Source organism: Oncorhynchus tshawytscha, unplaced genomic scaffold, assembly GCF_018296145.1.
Source record: "Oncorhynchus tshawytscha isolate Ot180627B unplaced genomic scaffold, Otsh_v2.0 Un_contig_6723_pilon_pilon, whole genome shotgun sequence".
Classification (NCBI taxonomy): Eukaryota; Metazoa; Chordata; class Actinopteri; order Salmoniformes; family Salmonidae; genus Oncorhynchus; species Oncorhynchus tshawytscha.
The window spans coordinates 1-24406 of NW_024608816.1; the positions used below are offsets into that span (position 1 = coordinate 1).

The 24406-nt window shown below is 48.4% G+C and overlaps 1 protein-coding gene across 1 annotated transcript in view; it reads left to right on the plus strand.

The window, feature by feature from the left end:
* Positions 1 to 733: 733 nt before the first annotated feature.
* The window catches only part of LOC121843857 (LARGE xylosyl- and glucuronyltransferase 1), a gene marked incomplete at its 5' end in the record, with an annotated part of 30343 nt that continues 6670 nt past the window's right edge, over positions 734 to 24406 (plus strand). The window contains 4 exon segments of the mRNA XM_042313726.1: positions 734 to 889; positions 9571 to 9734; positions 19162 to 19440; positions 24201 to 24347. Of these exon segments, the coding sequence (XP_042169660.1) occupies positions 734 to 889; positions 9571 to 9734; positions 19162 to 19440; positions 24201 to 24347 (746 nt within the window).

Below are 24406 nucleotides of genomic sequence, written 5' to 3' on the forward strand. Positions count from 1 at the left end.
TCTCTCCCCCTTCCTCCCCTCCCCCTCTCCCTCCTTCCTCCCCTCCCTCCCTCTCCCCTTCCTCCCTCCCTCCCTCCCTCTCTCTCCCCTTCCTCCCTCCCTCCCCCCTCCCTCCCCTTCCTCCCTCCCTCCCTCCCTCCCTCCCTCCCTCCCTCCCTCCCTCCCCTTCTTCCCTCCCCTCTCCCCCCTTCCTCCCCTCCCCCTCCTCTCCCCCTTCCCTCCCTCCTCCCTCCCTCCCTCCCCTTCCCCCTCCCTCCCCCTCTCCTCCCTTCCTCCCTCCCTCCTCTCTCCCTCCCTCCCTCCCTCCCTCCCTCCCTCCCTCCCTCTCCCTCCCCCCCCTCTCCCCTCCCTCCCTCCCTCCTTCCTCCCTCCCTCTCTCCCCCTTCCTCCCTCCCTCCCTCCCTCTCCCCCTTCCTTCCTCCCTCCCTCTCCTCTCCCCTTCCTCCCTCTCTCCCTCCCTCCCTCCCCCTCCCTCCCCTCCCTCTCCTCCCTCCCTCCCCCTCCCTCCCTCCCTCCCTCCCTCCCTCCTCTCCCCCTCCCTCCCTCCCTCCCTCCCTCCCCTCCCTCCCTCCTCTCCCCCTCCCTCCCTCCCCTCCCTCCTCCCCTCTCCCCTCTCTCCTCTCTCCCTCTCTCTCCCTCCCCTCCTCTCTCTCCCTCTCACTCTCTCTCTCCCTCACACTCCCTCCCTCCCTCACACTCCCTCCCTCCCTCTCTCCCCCTTCCTCCCCTACAGGTCATCCATTGGAACTCTCCTAAGAAGCTGAGAGTGAAGAACAAGCATGTAGAATTCTTCAGGAACCTGTACCTCACCTTCCTGGAGTACGACGGAAACCTCCTGAGACGAGAACTCTTCGGCTGCCCCAGCGAGACAGACCACAACAGCGAAAACGTATGTGGAACTATACTGATCTAGTGTCAGTTTAAATACAGCACTGAGAAAGTAGGTTCACCAATACTGATAGAGTCAGTTTATATACTGATCTATATAGATATGTCAGTTTAACTTTGTCTGGCTTGCCATTTTTGCTCATATAATTAAAAAAAACAAGTTGTTAGGTATAGGCAGGGCCATGTCTAGTCCCCTGTATCCCTCCCAGTCCAGCTCCATGTCTAGTTCCCTGTATCCCTCCCAGTCCAGCTCCATGTCTAGTTCCCTGTATCCTCCCAGTCCAGCTCCATGTCTAGTCCCCTGTATCCCTCCCAGTCCAGCTCCATGTCTAGTTCCCTGTATCCCTCCCAGCTCCATGTCTAGTTCCCTGTATCCCTCCCAGCTCCATGTCTAGTTCCCTGTATCCCTCCCAGTCCAGCTCCATGTCTAGTCCCCTGTATCCCTCCCAGTCCAGCTCCATGTCTAGTTCCCTGTATCCCTCCCAGCTCCATGTCTAGTTCCCTGTATCCCTCCCAGTCCAGCTCCATGTCTAGTTCCCTGTATCCCTCCCAGTCCAGCTCCATGTCTAGTTCCCTGTATCCCTCCCAGTCCAGCTCCATGTCTAGTCCCCTGTATCCCTCCCAGTCCAGCTCCATGTCTAGTTCCCTGTATCCCTCCCAGTCCAGCTCCATGTCTAGTTCCCTGTATCCCTCCCAGTCCAGCTCCATGTCTAGTTCCCTGTATCCCTCCCAGTCCAGCTCCATGTCTAGTTCCCTGTATCCCTCCCAGTCCAGCTCCATGTCTAGTTCCCTGTATCCCTCCCAGTCCAGCTCCATGTCTAGTTCCCTGTATCCCTCCCAGTCCAGCTCCATGTCTAGTTTCCTGTATCCCTCCCAGTCCAGCTCCATGTCTAGTTCCCTGTATCCTCCAGCTCCATGTCTAGTTCCCTGTATCCTCCCAGCTCCATGTCTAGTTCCCTGTATCCCTCCCAGCTCCATGTCTAGTTCCCTGTATCCCTCCCAGTCCAGCTCCATGTCTAGTTCCCTGTATCCCTCCCAGTCCAGCTCCATGTCTAGTCCCCTGTATCCCTCCCAGTCCAGCTCCATGTCTAGTTCCCTGTATCCCTCCCAGCTCCATGTCTAGTTCCCTGTATCCCTCCCAGTCCAGCTCCATGTCTAGTCCCCTGTATCCCTCCCAGTCCAGCTCCATGTCTAGTCCCCTGTATCCCTCCCAGCTCCATGTCTAGTTCCCTGTATCCCTCCCAGTCCAGCTCCATGTCTAGTTCCCTGTATCCTCCCAGTCCAGATCCATGTCTAGTTCCCTGTATCCCTCCCAGCTCCATGTCTAGTTCCCTGTATCCCTCCCAGTCCAGCTCCATGTCTAGTCCCCTGTATCCCTCCCAGCTCCATGTCTAGTCCCCTGTATCCCTCCCAGCTCCATGTCTAGTTCCCTGTATCCCTCCCAGCTCCATGTCTAGTCCCCTGTATCCCTCCCAGCTCCATGTCTAGTCCCCTGTATCCCTCCCAGCTCCATGTCTAGTCCCCTGTATCCCTCCCAGTCCAGCTCCATGTCTAGTTCCCTGTATCCCTCCCAGTCCAGCTCCATGTCTAGTTCCCTGTATCCCTCCCAGCTCCATGTCTAGTCCCTGTATCCCTCCCAGTCCAGCTCCATGTCTAGTCCCCTGTATCCCTCCCAGCTCCATGTCTAGTCCCCTGTATCCCTCCCAGTCCAGCTCCATGTCTAGTTCCCTGTATCCTCCCAGTCCAGCTCCATGTCTAGTTCCCTGTATCCCTCCCAGTCCAGCTCCATGTCTAGTCCCCTGTATCCCTCCCAGCTCTATGTCTAGTTCCCTGTATCCCTCCCAGTCCAGCTCCATGTCTAGTATCCCTGTATCCCTCCCAGCTCCATGTCTAGTTCCCTGTATCCCTCCCAGTCCAGCTCCATGTCTAGTCCCCTGTATCCCTCCCAGTCCAGCTCCATGTCTAGTCCCCTGTATCCCTCCCAGCTCCATGTCTAGTTCCCTGTATCCCTCCCAGTCCAGCTCCATGTCTAGTCCCCTGTATCCCTCCCAGTCCAGCTCCATGTCTAGTTCCCTGTATCCCTCCCAGCTCCATGTCTAGTTCCCTGTATCCCTCCCAGTCCAGCTCCATGTCTAGTCCCTGTATCCCTCCCAGCTCCATGTCTAGTCCCCTGTATCCCTCCCAGCTCCATGTCTAGTCCCCTGTATCCCTCCCAGTCCAGCTCCATGTCTAGTTCCCTGTATCCCTCCCAGCTCCATGTCTAGTTCCCTGTATCCCTCCCAGTCCAGCTCCATGTCTAGTTCCCTGTATCCCTCCCAGTCCAGCTCCATGTCTAGTCCCCTGTATCCCTCCCAGCTCCATGTCTAGTTCCCTGTATCCCTCCCAGTCCAGCTCCATGTCTAGTTCCCTGTATCCCTCCCAGTCCAGCTCCATGTCTAGTTCCCTGTATCCCTCCCAGCTCCATGTCTCTCTCTCTCAATTCAATTCAATTCAAGGGGCTTTATTGACATGGGAAACATGTGTTAACATTGCCAATGCAAGTGAGGTAGATAATATATAAAGTGAATATATATAAAGTGAAAAACAAAAAAATGAACAGTAAACATCACACATACAGAAGTTTCAAAACAATAAAGACATTACAAATGTCATATTATATATATATATATATACAGTGTTTTAACGATGTACAAATGGTTAAAGGACACAAGATAAAATAAATAAACATAAATATGGGTTGTATTTACAATGGTGTTTGTTCTTCACTGGTTGCCCTTTTCTCGTGGCAACAGGTCACAAATCTTACTGCTGTGATGGCACACTGTGGTATTTCACCCAGTAGATATGGGAGTTTTTCAAAATTGATTTGTTTTTGAATTCTTGGATCTGTGTAATCTGAGGGAAATATGTCTCTCTAATATGGTCTTACATTGGGCAGGAGGTTAGGAAGTGCAGCTCAGTTTCCACCTCATTTTGTGGGCAGTGAGCACATAGCCTGTCTTCTCTTGAGAGCCATGTCTGCCTACGGCGGCCTTTCTCAATAGCAAGGCTATGCTCACTGAGTCTGTACATAGTCAAAGCTTTCCTTAAGTTTGGGTCAGTCACAGTGGACAGGTATTCTGTCAGTATGTACTCTCTGTGTAGGGCCAAATAGCATTCTAGTTTGCTCTGTTTTTTTGTTAATTCTTTCCAATGTGTCAAGTAATTATCTTTTTGTTTTCTCATGATTTGGTTGGGTTTAATTGTGCTGTTGTCCTGGGGCTCTGTAGGGTGTGTATGTGAACAGAGTCTCTCTCTCTCTCTCTCTGTCTCTGTCTCTGTCTCTCTCTCTGTCTCTCTCTCTCTCTCTCTGTCTCTGTCTCTTTCTCTCTCTCTCTCTCTCTCTGTCTCTCTCTCTGTCTCTCTCTCTGTCTCTCTCTGTCTCTCTCTCTGTCTCTCTCTCTCTCTCTCTGTCTCTGTCTCTCTCTCTCTCTCTTTCTGTCTCTCTTTCTGTCTCTCTGTCTCTCTCTCTCTCTCTCTCTCTGTCTTTCCCCTCCCCCACCCATGTTTCAGAGTTTGAAAAGTGATGATTCATAGCCCATTAATGTGATGATTAGGATAATGAAGTCATCAGGGGTTGGCTGGAGCTAAGACCCTCCAGGAGGTCTGGTGTCTCTGCTGCTCAGTCACACACACACACACACGCCATACACACACACACACACACGCCATACACACACACACACACACACGCACACACACCGCGCACACACACCACACACACACACACCACACACACACACACACCACACACACACACACACACACTTACTTCACAGTTCACAGTAGCGGAATACACAGGAGGTCTGGCCAGGTTGAGACAGCAGGGACTCTCACAGCCTTTTTAAAGTCCCAAAGCTATAAAGCCTTGGGCAGATTACAACGTCACGGTAACCTCTGGGACCGTGATATCACTGTTGAGGGAGGTAGACATACAGTCAGATTCCAACGTCACGTCGACAGTTGAATATGACATTGTGGTAACCTCTGGGACCGTTGTATCACTGTTGAGTGAGGTAGACATTGAGGTAACCTCTGGGACCGTGGTATCACTGTTGAGTGAGGTAGACATTGAGGTAACCTCTGGGACCGTGGTATCACTGTTGAGTGAGGTAGACATTGAGGTAACCTCTGGGACCGTGGTATCACTGTTGAGTGAGGTAGACATTGAGGTAACCTCTGGGACCGTGGTATCACTGTTGAGTGAGGTAGACATTGAGGTAACCTCTGGGACCGTGATATCACTGTTGAGTGAGGTAGACATACAGTCAGATTCCAATGTTACGGTAACCTCTGGGACCGTGGTATCACTGTTGAGTGAGGTAGACATTGAGGTAACCTCTGGGACCGTGGTATCACTGTTGAGTGAGGTAGACATTGAGGTAACCTCTGGGACCGTGATATCACTGTTGAGTGAGGTAGACATACAGGCAGATTCCAACATTACGGTAACCTCTGGGACCGTGGTATCACTGTTGAGGGAGGTAGACATACAGTCAGATTCCAATGTTACGGTAACCTCTGGGACCGTGGTATCACTGTTGAGTGAGGTAGACATTGAGGTAACCTCTGGGACCGTGGTATCACTGTTGAGTGAGGTAGACATTGAGGTAACCTCTGGGACCGTGGTATCACTGTTGAGTGAGGTAGACATTGAGGTAACCTCTGGGACCGTGGTATCACTGTTGAGTGAGGTAGACATTGAGGTAACCTCTGGGACCGTGATATCACTGTTGAGTGAGGTAGACATTGAGGTAACCTCTGGGACCGTGATATCACTGTTGAGTGAGGTAGACATACAGTCAGATTCCAATGTTACGGTAACCTCTGGGACCGTGGTATCACTGTTGAGTGAGGTAGACATTGAGGTAACCTCTGGGACCGTGGTATCACTGTTGAGTGAGGTAGACATTGAGGTAACCTCTGGGACCGTGATATCACTGTTGAGTGAGGTAGACATACAGGCAGATTCCAACATTACGGTAACCTCTGGGACCGTGGTATCACTGTTGAGGGAGGTAGACATACAGTCAGATTCCAATGTTACGGTAACCTCTGGGACCGTGGTATCACTGTTGAGTGAGGTAGACATTGAGGTAACCTCTGGGACCGTGGTATCACTGTTGAGTGAGGTAGACATACAGGCAGATTCCAACGTTACGGTAACCTCTGGGACCGTGGTATCACTGTTGAGTGAGGTAGACATTGAGGTAACCTCTGGGACCGTGGTATCACTGTTGAGTGAGGTAGACATTGAGGTAACCTCTGGGACCGTGGTATCACTGTTGAGTGAGGTAGACATTGAGGTAACCTCTGGGACCGTGGTATCACTGTTGAGTGAGGTAGACATTGAGGTAACCTCTGGGACCGTGGTATCACTGTTGAGTGAGGTAGACATTGAGGTAACCTCTGGGACCGTGGTATCACTGTTGTAGACATTGAGGTAACCTCTGGGAGTATCACATTGAGGTAACCTCTGGGACCGTGGTATCACTGTTGAGGAGGTAGACATTGAGGTAACCTCTGGGACCGTGGTATCACTGTTGAGTGAGGTAGACATTGAGGTAACCTCTGGGACCGTGGTATCACTGTTGAGGGAGGTAGACATTGAGGTAACCTCTGGGACCGTGGTATCACTGTTGAGTGAGGTAGACATTGAGGTAACCTCTGGGACCGTGGTATCACTGTTGAGGGAGGTAGACATTGAGGTAACCTCTGGGACCGTGGTATCACTGTTGAGGGAGGTAGACATTGAGGTAACCTCTGGGACCGTGGTGTCACTGAGTGAGGTAGACATTGAGGTAACTTCTGAGACCGTGGTATCACTGTTGAGGGAGGTAGACATTGAGGTAACCTCTGGGACCGTGGTATCACTGTTGAGTGAGGTAGACATTGAGGTAACCTCTGGGACCGTGGTATCACTGTTGAGTGAGGTAGACATTGAGGTAACCTCTGGGACCGTGGTATCACTGTTGAGTGAGGTAGACATTGAGGGAACCTCTGGGACCGTGGTATCACTGTTGAGTGAGGTAGACATACAGTCAGATTCCAATGTTACGGTAACCTCTGGGACCGTGGTATCACTGTTGAGGAGGTAGACATTGAGGTAACCTCTGGGACCGTGGTATCACTGTTGAGTAGAGGTAGACATCACAGTCAGTAACCTCTGGGACCGTGGTATCACTGTTGAGGGAGGTAGACATTGAGGTAACCTCTGGGACCGTGGTATCACTGTTGAGGAGGGTAGACATAAGGGTTTAATAATTGCCATGGCAACACCCTACAGTAAATACATACGACAATAGGAAGGGAAAACTGTATACAGTGGGGCAAAAAAGTATTTAGTCAGCCACCAATTGTGCAAGTTCTCCCACTTAAAAAGATGAGAGAGGCCTGTAATTTTCATCATAGGTACACTTCAACTATGACAGACAAAATGAGAAAAAAAATCCAGAAAATCACATTGTAGGATTTTTAATTAATTTATTTGCAAATTATGGTGGAAAATAAGTATTTGGTCAATAACAAAAGTTTATCTCAATACTTTGTTATATACCCTTTGTTGGCAATGACAGAGGTCAAACGTTTTCTGTAAGTCTCCACAAGGTTTTCACACACTGTTGCTGGTATTTTGGCCCATTCCTGCATGCAGATCTCCTCTAGAGCAGTGATGTTTTGGGGCTGTTGCTGGGCAACACAGACTTTCAACTTCCTCCAAAGATTTTCTAACTATGAGAAGACATATGTGGTATTAACTATGAGAAGACAGAAGGATCAGATGTGGTATTAACTATGAGAAGACAGAAGGATCAGATATGGTATTAATTATGAGAAGACCGAAGGGTCAGATGTGGTATTAACTATGAGAAGACAGATGTGGTATTAACTATGAGAAGACAGAAGGATCAGATATGGTATTAATTATGAGAAGACCGAAGGGTCAGATGTGGTATTAACTATGAGAAGACAGATGTGGTATTAACTATGAGAAGACAGAAGGATCAGATATGGTATTAACTATTGGAAGACAGATGTGGTATTAACTATGAGAAGACAGATGTGGTATTAACTATGAGAAGACAGATGTGGTATTAACTATGAGAAGACAGATGTGGTATTAACTATGAGAAGACAGATGTGGTATTAACTATGAGAAGACAGAGGGATCAGATGTGGTATTAACTATGAGAAGACAGAAGGATCAGATGTGGTATTAACTATGAGAAGACAGAAATGGTATTAACAATGAGAAGACAGAAGGATCAGATGTGGTATTAACTATGAGAAGACAGAGGGAACTATCTGCTGTGTCTCTCCAGACCCAGTGGTAATAGAGTTGGTGTTTGATCCTCATCTCTTTGCTAATATAGTCCGTTTGTATTGAAACGGACTCCTAAGTGTCCAAACACACAGGTTATATCCCAGTGTGTCAGACACACAGCTGAAGCTGAATACTGACCATCACAACCATTAGTCTCACTGTTGTTGTCGTCCCTGAGAGAGGTCTCTTATTAACAAGTCTGACACTATTAAAGAACAGTTCTTATCCTCCTCCTCTCTCCCCTCCTCTACACTCTCCTCTATTATTTTCTCTCCCCCTTCCCCTCTCCTCTCCCCTCCTCTCTCTCTCTCTCCCTCCTTTCCTCCCCTCCCCTCCTCTCCTCTCCTCTCTCTCCCCTCCTTTCCTCCCTCCCCCTCCTCTCCTCTCTTCTCTCCCCCTTCCCCTCTCCTCTCCCCTCCTCTCTCCTCTCTCTCCCCTCCTTTCCTCCCTCCCCTCCTCTCCTCTCTCTCTCTCCCCTCCTTTCCTCTCTCCCCTCCTTTCCTCCCTCCCCCTCCTCTCCTCTCTTCTCTCCCCCTTCCTCTCTTCTCTTCTCTCCTCTCCCCTTACCCCTCCTCTCTCCTCTCCTCTCCCCTGCTCTCCTCTCTCCATCCTCTCCTTTCTCTCCTTCCTCTCCCCTCTCTCCCCTCCTCTCTTATCTCTCCTCTCCTCTCTCTTCCCTCCTTTCCTCTCTCCTCACCCCACCTCTCCCCTCTCTCCTCTGCTCTCTGCTCTCCTTTCTTCCCTCCCCTTACTCTCTCTTCTCTCCTCTTCTCTTCTCTCCCCCTTCCTCTCTCCTCTCTTCTCTCTCCCCTCCCCTGCTCTCCTCCTCTCCTCTCTCCTCTCCCCTGCTCTCCTCTCTCCCCTCCCCTGCTCCCCTCCTCTCTCCTCTCCCCTGCTCTCCTCTCTCCTCTCCCCTGCTCTCCTCTCTCCTCTCCTCTTCCCTGCTCTCCTCTCCTCTCCCCTGCTCTCATCTCTTCTCCCTCTCTCCTCTCTCCTCCCTGCTCTCCTCTCCCCTCTCCCTTGCTCTCCTCTTTTCTCCCCCCCCTTCCTCTCTCCTCTCCCTTGCTCTCCTCTCTTCTCCCCCTTCCTATCTCCTCTCCCCTGCTCTCCTCCCTCCTCTCTCCCCTCCTCTCCCCTGCTCTCTCCCCTCCTCTCCCCTCCTCTCCTCTCTCTCCCCTGCTCCCCTCCTCTCCCTCCCCTGCTCCCCTCCCCCTCTCTCCCCTCCCCTCTCCTCTCTCCTCTCCCCTGCTCTCCTCTCTCCCCTCCCCTGCTCCCCTCCTCTCCTCTCCTCTCCCCTGCTCTCCTCTCTTCTCCGTCTCCAGCTCCAGAAGACTCTGTCAGAGCTGGATGAAGATGATCCGTGTTATGAGTTCCGCCGGGAGCGTTTCACGGTTCACAGGACTCACCTCTATTTCCTTCACTACGAATATGAACCCAGCACGGACCACACAGACGTTACACTGGTGGCACAGCTCTCCATGGACAGGTAGGAAGACAGACCTTACACACAGCTCTCTGTGGACAGGTAGGAAGACAGACCTTACACATCTCTCTATGGACAGGTAGGAAGACAGACCTTACACATCTCTCCATGGACAGGTAGGAAGACAGACCTTACACATCTCTCCATGGACAGGTAGGAAGACAGACCTTACACATCTCTCCATGGACAGGTAGGAAGACAGACCTTACACATCTCTCTATGGACAGGTAGGAAGACAGACCTTACACACAGCTCTCTGTGGACAGGTAGGAAGACAGACCTTACACATCTCTCTATGGACAGGTAGGAAGACAGACCTTATACACAGCTCTCTGTGGACAGGTAGGAAGACAGACCTTACACATCTCTCTATGGACAGGTAGGAAGACAGACCTTACACATCTCTCCATGGACAGGTAGGAAGACAGACCTTACACAGCTCTCTATGGACAGGTAGGAAGACAGACCTTACACAGCTCTCTATGGACAGGTAGGAAGACAGACCTTACACATCTCTCTATGGACAGGTAGGAAGACAGACCTTACACATCTCTCTATGGACAGGTAGGAAGACAGACCTTACACATCTCTCTATGGACAGGTAGGAAGACAGACCTTACACACATCTCTCTATGGACAGGTAGGAAGACAGACCTTACACACAGCTCTCTATGGACAGGTAGGAAGACAGACCTTACACATCTCTCTATGGACAGGTAGGAAGACAGACCTTACACAGCTCTCTATGGACAGGTAGGAAGACAGACCTTACACAGCTCTCTATGGACAGGTAGGAAGACAGACCTTCACACATCTCTCTATGGACAGGTAGGAAGACAGACCTTACACACAGCTCTCTATGGACAGGTAGGAAGACAGACCTTACACACAGCTCTCCGTGGACAGGTCCAGAGTCAGACCTGTAGCTCTGGACAGGTAGGAAGACAGACCTTACACACAGCTCTCATGGACAGGTAGTCAGTCATGTGTTTGTAGGTCTGGGGACAGTAGGGGGAAGACAGACCTTACACACAGCTCTCCATGGACAGGTAGGAAGACAGTCATGTGTTTGTAGCTCTCAGTAGGGGACAGAAGACAACAGTAGCACAAGCTCTGGGGACAGTAGGGGAAGACAGACCTTACACACAGCTCTCCATGGACAGGTCCAGTCAGTCATGTGTCTGTAGCTCTGGGGACAGTAGGGGACAGAAGACAGACCTTACACACAGCTCTCCATGGACAGGTCCAGTCAGTCATGTGTTTGTAGCTCTGGGGACAGTAGGGGACAGAAGACAACAGTAGCACAAGTCTACTCTGGGGACAGTAGGGGACAGAAGACAGACCTTACACACAGCTCTCCGTGGACAGGTCCAGTCAGTCATGTGTCTGTAGCTCTGGGGACAGTAGGGTACAGAAGACAGACCTTACACACAGCTCTCTATGGACAGGTCCAGTCATTCATGTGTCTGTAGCTCTGGGGACAGTAGGGGACAGAAGACAGACCTTACACACAGCTCTCAATGGACAGGTTCAGGCAGTCATGTGTCTGTAGCTCTGGGTACAGTAGGGGACAGAAGACAGACCTTACACACAACTCTCCACAGACAGGTAGGAAGACAGACCTTACACAGCTCTCAATTGACAGGTAGGAAGACAGACCTTACACACAGCTCTCTATGGACAGGTAGGAAGACAGACCTTACACACAGCTCTCCATGGACAGGTCCAGTCAGTCATGTGTCTGTAGCTCTGGGGACAGTAGGGGACAGAAGACAACAGTAGGACAAGTCTACTCTGGGGACAGTAGGGGACAGAAGACAACAGTAGGACAAGTCTCTGTATCACTTTGAATTAAACATGACTCCGGACCATTACGACAAGGGACACGTCCACAGCTGGTTTTACGAGAGAGGGAGAGGGAGGGAGGGAGGGAGGGAGGAAGAGGGAGGGAGGGAGGAAGGAAGAGGGAGGGGGAGAGGGAGAGATGTTTGTTCAGGCAGTATTTCTGTAAACAAAACATAGATCTTCTAAAACAGAATCAAAGGCTGTTGTTTGAAACTGCTAGAGCTGTAACCTCTGACCCTCATGGAAGTACAGGACTCTCATCATACTCTGATATAGACTGATGTTTACAACAACAACAATGACATCATACTCTGATAGAGACTGATTTAACAACATCAGTGACATCATACTCTGATAGAGACTGATTTAACAACATCAGTGACATCATACTCTGATATAGACTGATTTAACAACATCAGTGACATCATACTCTGATAGAGACTGATTTAACCACAGCAGTGACATCATATGGAGTGATGTCACTTTCCATTGAAACTCCATTACAGCCATCACTGCATTATAAACTCCATTACAGCCATCACTGCATTATAAACTCCATTGCAGCCATCACTGCATTATAAACTCCATTACAGCCATCACTGCATTATAAACTCAACTCCATTATAGCCATCACTACATTATAAACTCCATTACAGCCATCACTGCATTATAAACTCATCTCCATTACAGCCATCACTGCCTTATAAACTCATCTCCATTACAGACATCACTGCCTTATAAACTCAACTCCATTACAGCCATCACTGCATTATAAACTCATCTCCATTACAGCCATCACTGCATTATAAACTCATCTCCATTACAGCCATCACTGCATTATAAACTCCATTACAGCCATCACTGCATTATAAACTCAACTCCATTATAGCCATCACTACATTATAAACTCAACTCCATTACAGACATCACTGCATTATAAACTCCATTACAGCCATCACTGCATTATAAACTCCATTACAGCCATCACTGCATTATAAACTCATCTCCATTACAGCCATCACTGCATTATAAACTCCATTACAGCCATCACTGCATTATAAACTCCATTACAGCCATCACTGCATTATAAACTCATCTCCATTACAGCCATCACTGCATTATAAACTCATCTCCATTACAGCCATCACTGCCTTATAAACTCCATTACAGCCATCACTGCATTATAAACTCCATTACAGCCATCACTGCATTATAAACTCCATTACAGCCATCACTGCATTATAAACTCCATTACAGCCATCACTGCATTATAAACTCCATTACAGCCATCACTGCACTATAAACTCCATTACAGCCATCACTGCACTATAAACTCATCTCCATTACAGCCATCACTGCATTATCAACTCCATTACAGCCATCACTGCACTATAAACTCATCCATTACAGCCATCACTGCACTATAAACTCATCTCCATTACAGCCATCACTGCACTATAAACTCATCTCCATTACAGCCATCACTGCATTATAAACTCCATTACAGCCATCACTGCACTATAAACTCATCTCCATTACAGCCATCACTGCACTATAAACTCATCTCCATTACAGCCATCACTGCATTATAAACTCCATTACAGCCATCACTGCATTATCAACTCCATTACAGCCATCACTGCTCTAGTATAAGTCCCATGAACAGATTCATTACAGCATCATAACCATTACCAACTCCGTGGGTACAGCCATCACTGCATTACAACTCCATTACAGCCACAGCATCATAACTCCATTACCCGTGGGTTGTTGACTCCATGAAACAGCCATCATCATCAACTCCATTACAGCCATCACTGCATTATAAACTCCATTACAGCCATCACTCATTATAAACTCCATTACAGCCATCACTGCATTATAAACTCCATTACAGCATCATCACTGCATTGTAAACTCCATTACAGCCATCACTGCATTATTGACTGACCTATGAAACAGCATCATGCATTACCCCCGTGGGTTGCCATCACTGCATTAAACAGCATCATTACAGCCATCACTGCATTATAAACTGACCTATGAAACAGCATCATAACCCCCTGGGTTGTTGACTCCATTACAGCATCATCACTGCATTATCAACTGACCTATGAAACAGCATCATCACTTCCCCGTGGGTTGTTGACTGAACTATGAAACAGCATCATAACCCCCCCGTGGGTTGTTGACTGACCTATGAAACAGCATATACAAAATGATTCTGCTATGAATTTGGGGATTTTTATGAAGGAACGATCATTGTACACTTCAGGCTCCTTTCCAAACACAACATGTGTCAACAACTAAAGTTAGCTTTATAATCTTCAGGGTTTTATAGGAAATATAATTGTACACTTGAGGCAGCTTAGTTTCCGGTCCAAACACAACAGTGTTTCTGCATCTCAAATAGAACCCTATTCCCTATAGAGCCCTCTGGGTCCTGGTCTAAAGTAGCGCACTATCTAGGGAATAGGGTACTATGGGCCCTGGTCTAAAGTAGCGCACTATCTAGGGAATAGAGCCCTCTGGGTCCTGGTCTAAAGTAGTGCACTATCTAGGGAATAGAGCCCTCTGGGTCCTGGTCTAAAGTAGCGCACTATCTAGGGAATAGAGCCCTCTGGGTCCTGGTCTAAAGTAGTGCACTATCTAGGGAATAGAGCCTATGGGTCCTGGTCTAAAGTAGTGCACTATCTAGGGAATAGGGTATTATGGGCCCTGGTCTAAAGTAGCGCACTATCTAGGGAATAGGGTCCCATTCTGGGTACAAGCTGGTGAAAGTAGCGCCTATCAGAGGGAATGCAGAAGGTACTATGGGAATATCTAATGAAACGCACTATCTAGGGAATAGAGCCCTCTGGGTCCTGGTCAAAGTAGTGCACTATCTAGGGAATAGGGTGCTATGGTTGCCTGGTCAAAATAAAGACTATCTAGGGAATAGAGCCCTCTGGGTCCTGGTCAGAAGTAGTGCACTATCTAGAGGAATAGGGTGCTATGGGCCTGGATTTAAAGTAGTGCACTATCTAGGGAATAGGGTATTATGGGTCCTGGTCTAAAGTAGTGCACTATCTAGGGAATAGGGTCCCATTTTGGGATACAAGCTGTGAGACATCGGAGCCTACAGAGAAACATGCAGAAGATACCAATCAGAATATCCTGATGAAACCAAGCTTCTTAGGGGAATTTAACTCCTCTACTGTTGCCAGGCAGATTTAATAAAGATTATAGAGGTGGTTAACTCCTCTACTGTTGCCAGGCAGATTTAATAAAGATTATAGAGGATGTTAACTCCGCTACTGTTGCCAGGCAGATTTAATAAAGATCATTACATTACAGAGGATGTTAACTCATCTACTGTTGCCAGGCAGATTTAATAAAGATTATAGAGGATGTTAACTCCTCTACTGTTGCCAGGCAGATTTAATAAAGATCATTACATTATAGAGGATGTTAACTCCTCTACTGTTGCCAGGCAGATTTAATAAAGATTATAGAGGATGTTAACTCCGCTACTGTTGCCAGGCAGATTTAATAAAGATCATTACATTACAGAGGATGTTAACTCATCTACTGTTGCCAGGCAGATTTAATAAAGATCATTACATTATAGAGGATGTTAACTCATCTACTGTTGCCAGGCAGATTTAATAAAGATCAGTCCTCTCAGCAAGGAACAGAAGTAGAAACCCAGAGTTTTACCACAGAACTCTTCACTCGTCCATTTCTCTGCTAATTCATCTGTCTAGTTTTCCTCTACAGTCCTCTCATTACTGAGCACTGAGTGAAGTCATTGGAAACAAATGGCACCCTATTCCTACAGTATGGGCCCTGGTCTAAAGTAGTGCACTACAGTATATAGGGGATATGGTGCCATTTGGGACATGACCTAAGTTTACAATGAAATGAATATGGAGTATGTGAATATCCAATTTGGGGAGAATGGAAGGAATTGACAGCACCAAGGTTATTTAGTTTAGTATTGTCAGCTGTTCTAAGCTGGCCTGGCACTACTCTCTCTCTCTCTGTCTCTGTCTCTCTCTACTCTCTCTCTCTCTGTCTCTGTCTCTCTGTCTCTCTCTTTCTCTCTTCTCTCTCTTCCCCATCTCTCTCTCTCTGTCTCTCTGTCTCTCTCTCTCTCTTTCTCTCTTCTCTCTCTTCCCCATCTCTCTCTCTCTGTCTCTCTGTCTCTCTTCCCCATCTCTCTCTCTGTCTCTGTCTCTCTGTCTCAAGGTCTCTCTTTCTCTCTAGTCTTCTCTTCTGTTCTAAGCTGGTCTCTCTTCCCCATCTCTCTCTCTCTCTCTCTCTCTCTCTCTCTCTCTCTCTCTGTCTCTGTCTCTCTCTCTCTCTCTCTGTCTTTCTCTCTCTCTCTCTCTCTCTCTCTCTGTCTCTCTCTCTGTCTCTCTCTCTCTCTCTCTCTGTCTCTCTTTCTCTCTCTTCTATCTTCCCCATCTCTCTCTCTGTCTCCTCTCTTCTCTCTCTCTCTCTCCCGTCTCTGTCTCTCTCTCTTCTCTCTCCCCCTCTCTCTCTCTCTCTCTCTCTCCCTCTCTCTCTCCTCTCTCTGTCTCTAGTTTGAGTGACTGAAGGTTATTATAGCAGCATGTTTGAGTTGGAACACATCACAGAGTAAATTAAATTAAGTCAAGCAAGTGGGTTGGGACTTCTCCCCATTGGACAATGTTTAAGAACACTTTAAGGGAGCGCTGTGTTCTTCTGTTTTCTCTGTGTCTGGGCTTTTAGGACTCACAGGAGGCATGTTTACCCTGTAGCCCTGTCAGTTAGCTCTGTGTCTGGGCTTTTAGGACTCACAGGAGGCATGTTTACCCTGTAGCCCTGTCAGTTAGCTCTGTGTCTGGGCTTTTAGGACTCACAGGAGGCATGTTTACCCTGTAGCCCTGTCAGTTAGCTCTGTGTCTGGGCTTTTAGGACTCACAGGAGGCATGTTTACCCTGTAGCCCTGTCAGTTAGCTCTGTGTCTGGGCTTTTAGGACTCACAGGAGGCATGTTTACCCTGTAGCCCTGTCAGTTAGCTCTGTGTCTGGGCTTTTAGGACTCACAGGAGGCATGTTTACCCTGTAGCCCTGTCAGTTAGCTCTGTGTCTGGGCTTTTAGGACTCACAGGAGGCATGTTTACCCTGTAGCCCTGTCAGTTAGCTCTGTGTCTGGGCTTTTAGGACTCACAGGAGGCATGTTTACCCTGTAGCCCTGTCAGTTAGCTCTGTGTCTGGGCTTTGAGGACTCACAGGAGGCATGTTTACCCTGTAGCCCTGTCAGTTAGCTCTGTGTCTGAAGCTTTTAGGACTCACAGGAAAGCATGTTTACCCTTAGCCCTGTCAGTCAGCTCCATCTGGGCTATTGACTTCCTAGAACACATGGAACACTGAGGCCCATATAGACCCATTCTAGAACACAGAGAACACTGAGCCCCAGTTAGCTCTGTGTCTGGGCTTTTCTAGAACACAGGGGCATGATGCCCTATAGCCCTTCAGTTAGCTCTGGGTCTGGGCTTTTAGGACCCATTCAGAAGGCATGTTTACCCTGTAGCCCCAGTTAGCTCTGTGTCTGGGCTTTTAGACTCACAGGAGGCATGATGCCCTATAGACCCATTCTAGAACACAGGGAACTCTGTGCCCATATAGACCCATTCTAGAACACAGGGAACACTGATGCCATATAGACCCATTCTAGAACACAGGGAACACTGAGGCCCATATAGACCCATTCTAGAACACAGGGAACACTGTTTGCCCTATAGCCCTAGAACACAGGGAGCTCTGTGTCCTGACCCATTTTAGAACACAGGGAACATGTTTGCCCTATAGCCCATTCTAGAACTCTGGGAACACTGGGTCCTTTTAGACCCATTCTAGAACACAGGGAACATGTTTACCCTGTGAGCCCTTCTAGAACATAGGGAACACTGAGGTCCTATGGACCCATTCTAGAACACAGGGAACACAGGTCCATATGGACCCATTCTAGAACACAGGGAACACTGATGCCCATATAGACCCATTCTAGAACACAGGGAACACTGAGGCCCATATAGACCCATTCTAGAACACAGGGAACATGAGGTCCATATAGACCCATTCTAGAACACAGGGAACACTGATGCCCATATAGACCCATTCTAGAACACAGGGAACACTGAGGCCCATATAGACCCATTCTAGAACACAGGGAACACTGATGCCCATATAGACCCATTCTAGAACACAGGGAACACTGAGGTCCATATAGACCCATTCTAGAACACAGGGAACACTGATGCCCATATAGACCCATTCTAGAACACAGGGAACACTGAGGTCCATATAGACCCATTCTAGAACACAGGGAACACTGAGGTCCATATGAACCCATTCTAGAACATAGGGAACACTGAGGTCCATATGGACCCATTCTAGAACACAGGGAACACAGGTCCATATGGACCCATTCTAGAACACAGGGAACACTGAGGTCCATATAGACCCATTCTAGAACACAGGGAACATTGAGGTCCATATAGACCCATTCTAGAACACAGGGAACACTGATGCCCATATAGACCCATTCTAGAACACAGGGAACACTGAGGTCCATATAGACCCATTCTAGAACACAGGGAACACTGAGGTCCATATAGACCCATTCTAGAACACAGGGAACACTGAGGTCCATATGGACCCATTCTAGATCCTTTGCATGCTGTTGTGGCCCAGTCCCAGAGGAACACAGGAGAGAGGGTTAGGTAAAGATCAGTGGCATCATCACACACACACACGTTAATACAGTAGTCTCTCACAGCCTCCACATCTCTTTCAGAACACCTCTCCATTGTAATGAGTGAAGTTGTTCAGGGTTTCTGTAATGTCAGTGGACAGGTGGAAACCACAGCAGAGGTTTAATTGATTTAACATTGGTAAATGTCAGCTGCACCTCTGCCTATTGGCACCTCATTTCATCTGTAAAACCTAGCCAATAACAGTGGATCAGTGTGAAGGGGATTGGATGATTGGACGATATGGCGGTTGGATGAACACAGATTGAGATCACAGCTACAGAGATTAAGATCTATATGTTGAATACCGGACATTAAATATCTCTGTACTGAATAATTCAATACTATAGGTCTGATATATTATATTGATATATCTCCTCTCTCTCTTTTCTCTCTCTCTCTCCTCTCCTCTCTTTCTCTCTTCTCTATCCTCTACCTCTCTCTCTCTCTCTTTCTCTTTCTCTCTCTTTCTCCCCCTATCTCCTCTTAGCCAGGAAGGAACCGACAGCACCAAGGTTATTTAGGTTACTATTGTCAGCTGTTCTAACCTGGCCTGGACACTCTCTCTCTCTTCCCCTCTTCCCCCTCTCTCTATCTCCATCTCCTCTCCTCCCCCTCTCACTCCCTCTCTCACCCTCTCTCTCTCTCTCTCTCTCTCCGCCTCTCACTCCCTATCTCCTCTCTCTCTCCCCCTCTCACTATCTCCTCTCTCTCTCCCCCTATCTATCTCCATCTCCTCTCTCCCTTTCTCTATCGCCATCTCCTCTGTCTCTTCCTCCTCCTCTAACGGTGGTCTCTCTCTCCTCTCTCTCTCCTCTCCAGACTCCAGATGTTAGAGGCTATCTGTAAACACTGGGAAGGTCCTATCAGCCTGGCCCTGTATCTCTCTGACGCTGAGGCTCAACAGTTCCTGCGCTACACCCAGGGGTCAGAGGTCCTGATGTCCAGGGGGAACGTGGGCTACCACATCGTCTACAAGGAGGGTCAGTTCTATCCGGTCAACCTGCTCAGGAACGTAGCCATGCGGCAGGTCAACACGCCCTACATGTTCCTGTCAGATATTGACTTCCTGCCCATGTACGGCCTCTACGAGTACCTCAGGTGAGGGAGAACGTCACAGCTGTAGAGATACTGTAATGTACGGCCTCTACGAGTACCTCAGGTGAGGGAGAACGTCACAGCTGTAGAGATACTGTAATGTACGGCCCTCTACGAGTACCTCAGGTGAGGGAGAACGACTCAGCTGTAGAGATACTGTAATGTACGGCCTCTACGAGTACCTCAGGTGAGGGAGAACGACTCAGCTGTAGAGATACTGTAATGTACGGCCTCTACGAGTACCTCAGGTGAGGGAGAACGACTCACAGCTGTAGAGATACTGTAATGTATAATGTCCTCTACGAGTACCTCAGGTGAGGGAGAACGACTCAGCTGTAGAGATACTGTAATGTATAATGCCCTCTACGAGTACCTCAGGTGAGGGAGAACGACTCAGCTGTAGAGATACTGTAATGTATAATGTCCTCTACGAGTACCTCAGGTGAGGGAGAACGACTCAGCTGTAGAGGTGACCATCACAGACGTAGAGGATACTGTAATGTATAATGTCCTCTACGAGTACCTCAGGTGAGGGAGACCGTCACAGACGTAGAGGATACTGTAATGTATAATGGCCTCTACGAGTACCTCAGGTGAGGGAGACCGTCACAGACGTAGAGGATACTGTAATGTATAATGTCCTCTACGAGTACCTCAGGTGAGGGAGAACGACTCAGCTGTAGAGATACTGTAATGTATAATGTCCTCTACGAGTACCTCAGGTGAGGGAGAACGACTCAGCTGTAGAGATACTGTAATGTATAATGTCCTCTACGAGTACCTCAGGTGAGGGAGAACGACTCAGCTGTAGAGGAGACCATCACAGACGTAGAGGATACTGTAATGTATAATGTCCTCTACGAGTACCTCAGGTGAGGGAGACCGTCACAGACGTAGAGGATACTGTAATGTATAATGTCCTCTACGAGTACCTCAGGTGAGGGAGAACGTCACAGACGTAGAGGATACTGTAATGTATAATGTCCTCTACGAGTACCTCAGGTGAGGGAGAACGACTCAGCTGTAGAGATACTGTAATGTACGGCCTCTACGAGTACCTCAGGTGAGGGAGAACGTCACAGCTGTAGAGATACTGTAATGTATAATGTCCTCTACGAGTACCTCAGGTGAGGGAGAACGTCACAGCTGTAGAGATACTGTAATGTATAATGTCCTCACGAGTACCTCAGGTGAGGGAGAACGTCACAGCTGTAGAGATACTGTAATGTATAATGTCCTCTACGAGTACCTCAGGTGAGGAGAACGACTCAGCTGTAGAGATACTGTAATGTACGGCCTCTACGAGTACCTCAGGTGAGGGAGAACGACTCAGCTGTAGAGATACTGTAATGTACGGCCTCTACGAGTACCTCAGGTGAGGGAGAACGACTCAGCTGTAGAGATACTGTAATGTATAATGTCCTCTACGAGTACCTCAGGTGAGGGAGAACGACTCAGCTGTAGAGGTGACCATCACAGACGTAGAGGATACTGTAATGTATAATGTCCTCTACGAGTACCTCAGGTGTGTAGAGGATACTGTAATGTATAATGGCCTCTGAGTACCTCAGGTGAGGAGACCGTCACAGACGTAGAGGATACTGTAATGTATAATGTCCTCTACGAGTACCTCAGGTGAGGGAGAACGACTCAGCTGTAGAGATACTGTAATGTATAATGTCCTCTAAAACCACGAGTACCTCAGGTGAGGGAGACCGTCACAGACCAGAGGATACTGTAATGTATAATGGCCTCTACGAGTACCTCAGGTGAGGGAGACCGTCACAGACGTAGAGGATACTGTAATGTATAATGTCCTCTATGAGTACCTCAGGTGAGGGAGAACGACTCAGCTGTAGAGATACTGTAATGTATAATGTCCTCTACGAGTACCTCAGGTGAGGGAGAACGACTCAGCTGTAGAGATACTGTAATGTATAATGGCCTCTACGAGTACCTCAGGTGAGGGAGAACGACTCAGCTGTAGAGGAGACCATCACAGACGTAGAGGATACTGTAATGTATAATGTCCTCTACGAGTACCTCAGGTGAGGGAGACGTCACAGACGTAGAGGATACTGTAATGTATAATGTCCTCTACGAGTACCTCAGGTGAGGGAGGTCACACGTAGAGGATACTGTAATGTATAATGTCCTCTACGAGTACCTCAGGTGAGGGAGAACGACTCAGCTGTAGAGATACTGTAATGTACGGCCTCTACGAGTACCTCAGGTGAGGGAGAACGTCACAGCTGTAGAGATACTGTAATGTATAATGTCCTCTACGAGTACCTCAGGTGAGGGAGAACGTCACAGCTGTAGAGATACTGTAATGTATAATGTCCTCTACGAGTACCTCAGGTGAGGGAGAACGACTCAGCTGTAGAGATACTGTAATGTACGGCCTCTACGAGTACCTCAGGTGAGGGAGAACGACTCAGCTGTAGAGATACTGTAATGTACGGCCTCTACGAGTACCTCAGGTGAGGGAGAACGACTCAGCTGTAGAGATACTGTAATGTATAATGTCCTCTACGAGTACCTCAGGTGAGGGAGAACGACTCAGCTGTAGAGATACTGTAATGTATAATGTCCTCTACGAGTACCTCAGGTGAGGGAGAACGACTCAGCTGTAGAGATACTGTAATGTACGGCCTCTACGAGTACCTCAGGTGAGGGAGAACGACTCAGCTGTAGAGATACTGTAATGTATAATGTCCTCTACGAGTACCTCAGGTGAGGGAGAACGACTCAGCTGTAGAGATACTGTAATGTATAATGTCCTCTACGAGTACCTCAGGTGAGGGAGAACGACTCAGCTGTAGAGATACTGTAATGTACGGCCTCTACGAGTACCTCAGGTGAGGGAGAACGACTCAGCTGTAGAGATACTGTAATGTACGGCCTCTACGAGTACCTCAGGTGAGGGAGAACGACTCAGCTGTAGAGATACTGTAATGTATAATGTCCTCTACGAGTACCTCAGGTGAGGGAGAACGACTCAGCTGTAGAGGTGACCATCACAGACGTAGAGGATACTGTAATGTATAATGTCCTCTACGAGTACCTCAGGTGAGGGAGACCGTCACAGACGTAGAGGATACTGTAATGTATAATGTCCTCTACGAGTACCTCAGGTGAGGGAGAACGACTCAGCTGTAGAGATACTGTAATGTATAATGGCCTCTACGAGTACCTCAGGTGAGGGAGAACGACTCAGCTGTAGAGGAGACCATCACAGACATAGAGGATACTGTAATGTATAATGTCCTCTACGAGTACCTCAGGTGAGGGAGACCGTCACAGACGTAGAGATTACTGTAATGTATAATGTCCTCTACGAGTACCTCAGGTGAGGGAGAACGTCACAGACGTAGAGGATACTGTAATGTATAATGTCCTCTACGAGTACCTCAGGTGAGGGAGACCGTCACAGACGTAGAGGATACTGTAATGTATAATGTCATCTACAGTACCTCAGGTGAGGGAGACCGTCACAGACGTAGAGGATACTGTAATGTATAATGTCCTCTACGAGTACCTCAGGTGAGGGAGAACGTCACAGACGTAGAGGATACTGTAATGTATAATGTCCTCTACGAGTACCTCAGGTGAGGGAGAACGTCACAGACGTAGAGGAGACTGTAATGTACGGCCTCTACAGTACCTCAGGTGAGGGAGACGTCACAGACGTAGAGGATACTGTAATGTATAATGTCCTCTACGAGTACCTCAGGTGAGGGAGACCGTCACAGACGTAGAGGATACTGTAATGTATAATGTCATCTACGAGTACCTCAGGTGAGGGAGACCGTCACAGACGAGAGGATACTGTAATGTATAATGTCCTCTACGAGTACCTCAGGTGAGGGAGAACGTCACAGACGTAGAGGATACTGTAATGTATAATGTCATCTACGAGTACCTCAGGTGAGGGAGACCGTCACAGACGTAGAGGATACTGTAATGTATAATGTCCTCTACGAGTACCTCAGGTGAGGGAGAACTCACAGACGTAGAGGATACTGTAATGTATAATGTCCTCTACGAGTACCTCAGGTGAGGGAGAACGTCACAGACGTAGAGGAGACTGTAATGTACGGCCTCTACGAGTACCTCAGGTGAGGGAGACCGTCACAGACGTAGAGGATACTGTAATGTATAATGTCCTCTACGAGTACCTCAGGTGAGGGAGAACGTCGCAGACGTAGAGGAGACTGTAATGTACGGCCTCTACGAGTACCTCAGGTGAGGGAGACCGTCACAGACGTAGAGGATACTGTAATGTATAATGTCCTCTACGAGTACCTCAGGTGAGGGAGAACGTCGCAGACGTAGAGGAGACTGTAATGTACGGCCTCTACGAGTACCTCAGGTGAGGGAGACCGTCACAGACGTAGAGGATACTGTAATGTATAATGTCCTCTACGAGTACCTCAGGTGTGGGAGACCGTCACAGACGTAGAGTATACTGTAATGTACGGCCTCTACGAGTACCTCAGGTGAGGGAGAACGACTCAGCTGTAGAGATACTGTAATGTACGGCCTCTACGAGTACCTCAAGTGAGCGAGAACGACTCAGCCGTAGAGGAGACTGTAGCGTATAATATTCTCTTCTAACTCTGGGGTCACATTGCTGGGGAAACTTCTAGATCTCAGAGGGGTGTGTGGAGAGTGACTTTCTAACCCTGAGCGTCTCTGTCTGTAACCTCCCTGTAATGTCTCTGCAACGTCTCTGTAACGTCCCTGCAACGTCCCTGCAGGAAGTCAGTGGTACAGCTGGACATGGCTAACAGCAAGAAAGCGTTGGTGGTGCCGGCCTTCGAGACGCTCCGTTACCGTCTGTCTTACCCCAAGTCCAAGGCCGAGCTGCTGTCCCAACTGGACATGGGGACTCTATTCACCTTCAGGTAAAACCACATGTAGCTGCTGTCCCAACTGGACATGGGGACTCTATTCACCTTCAGGT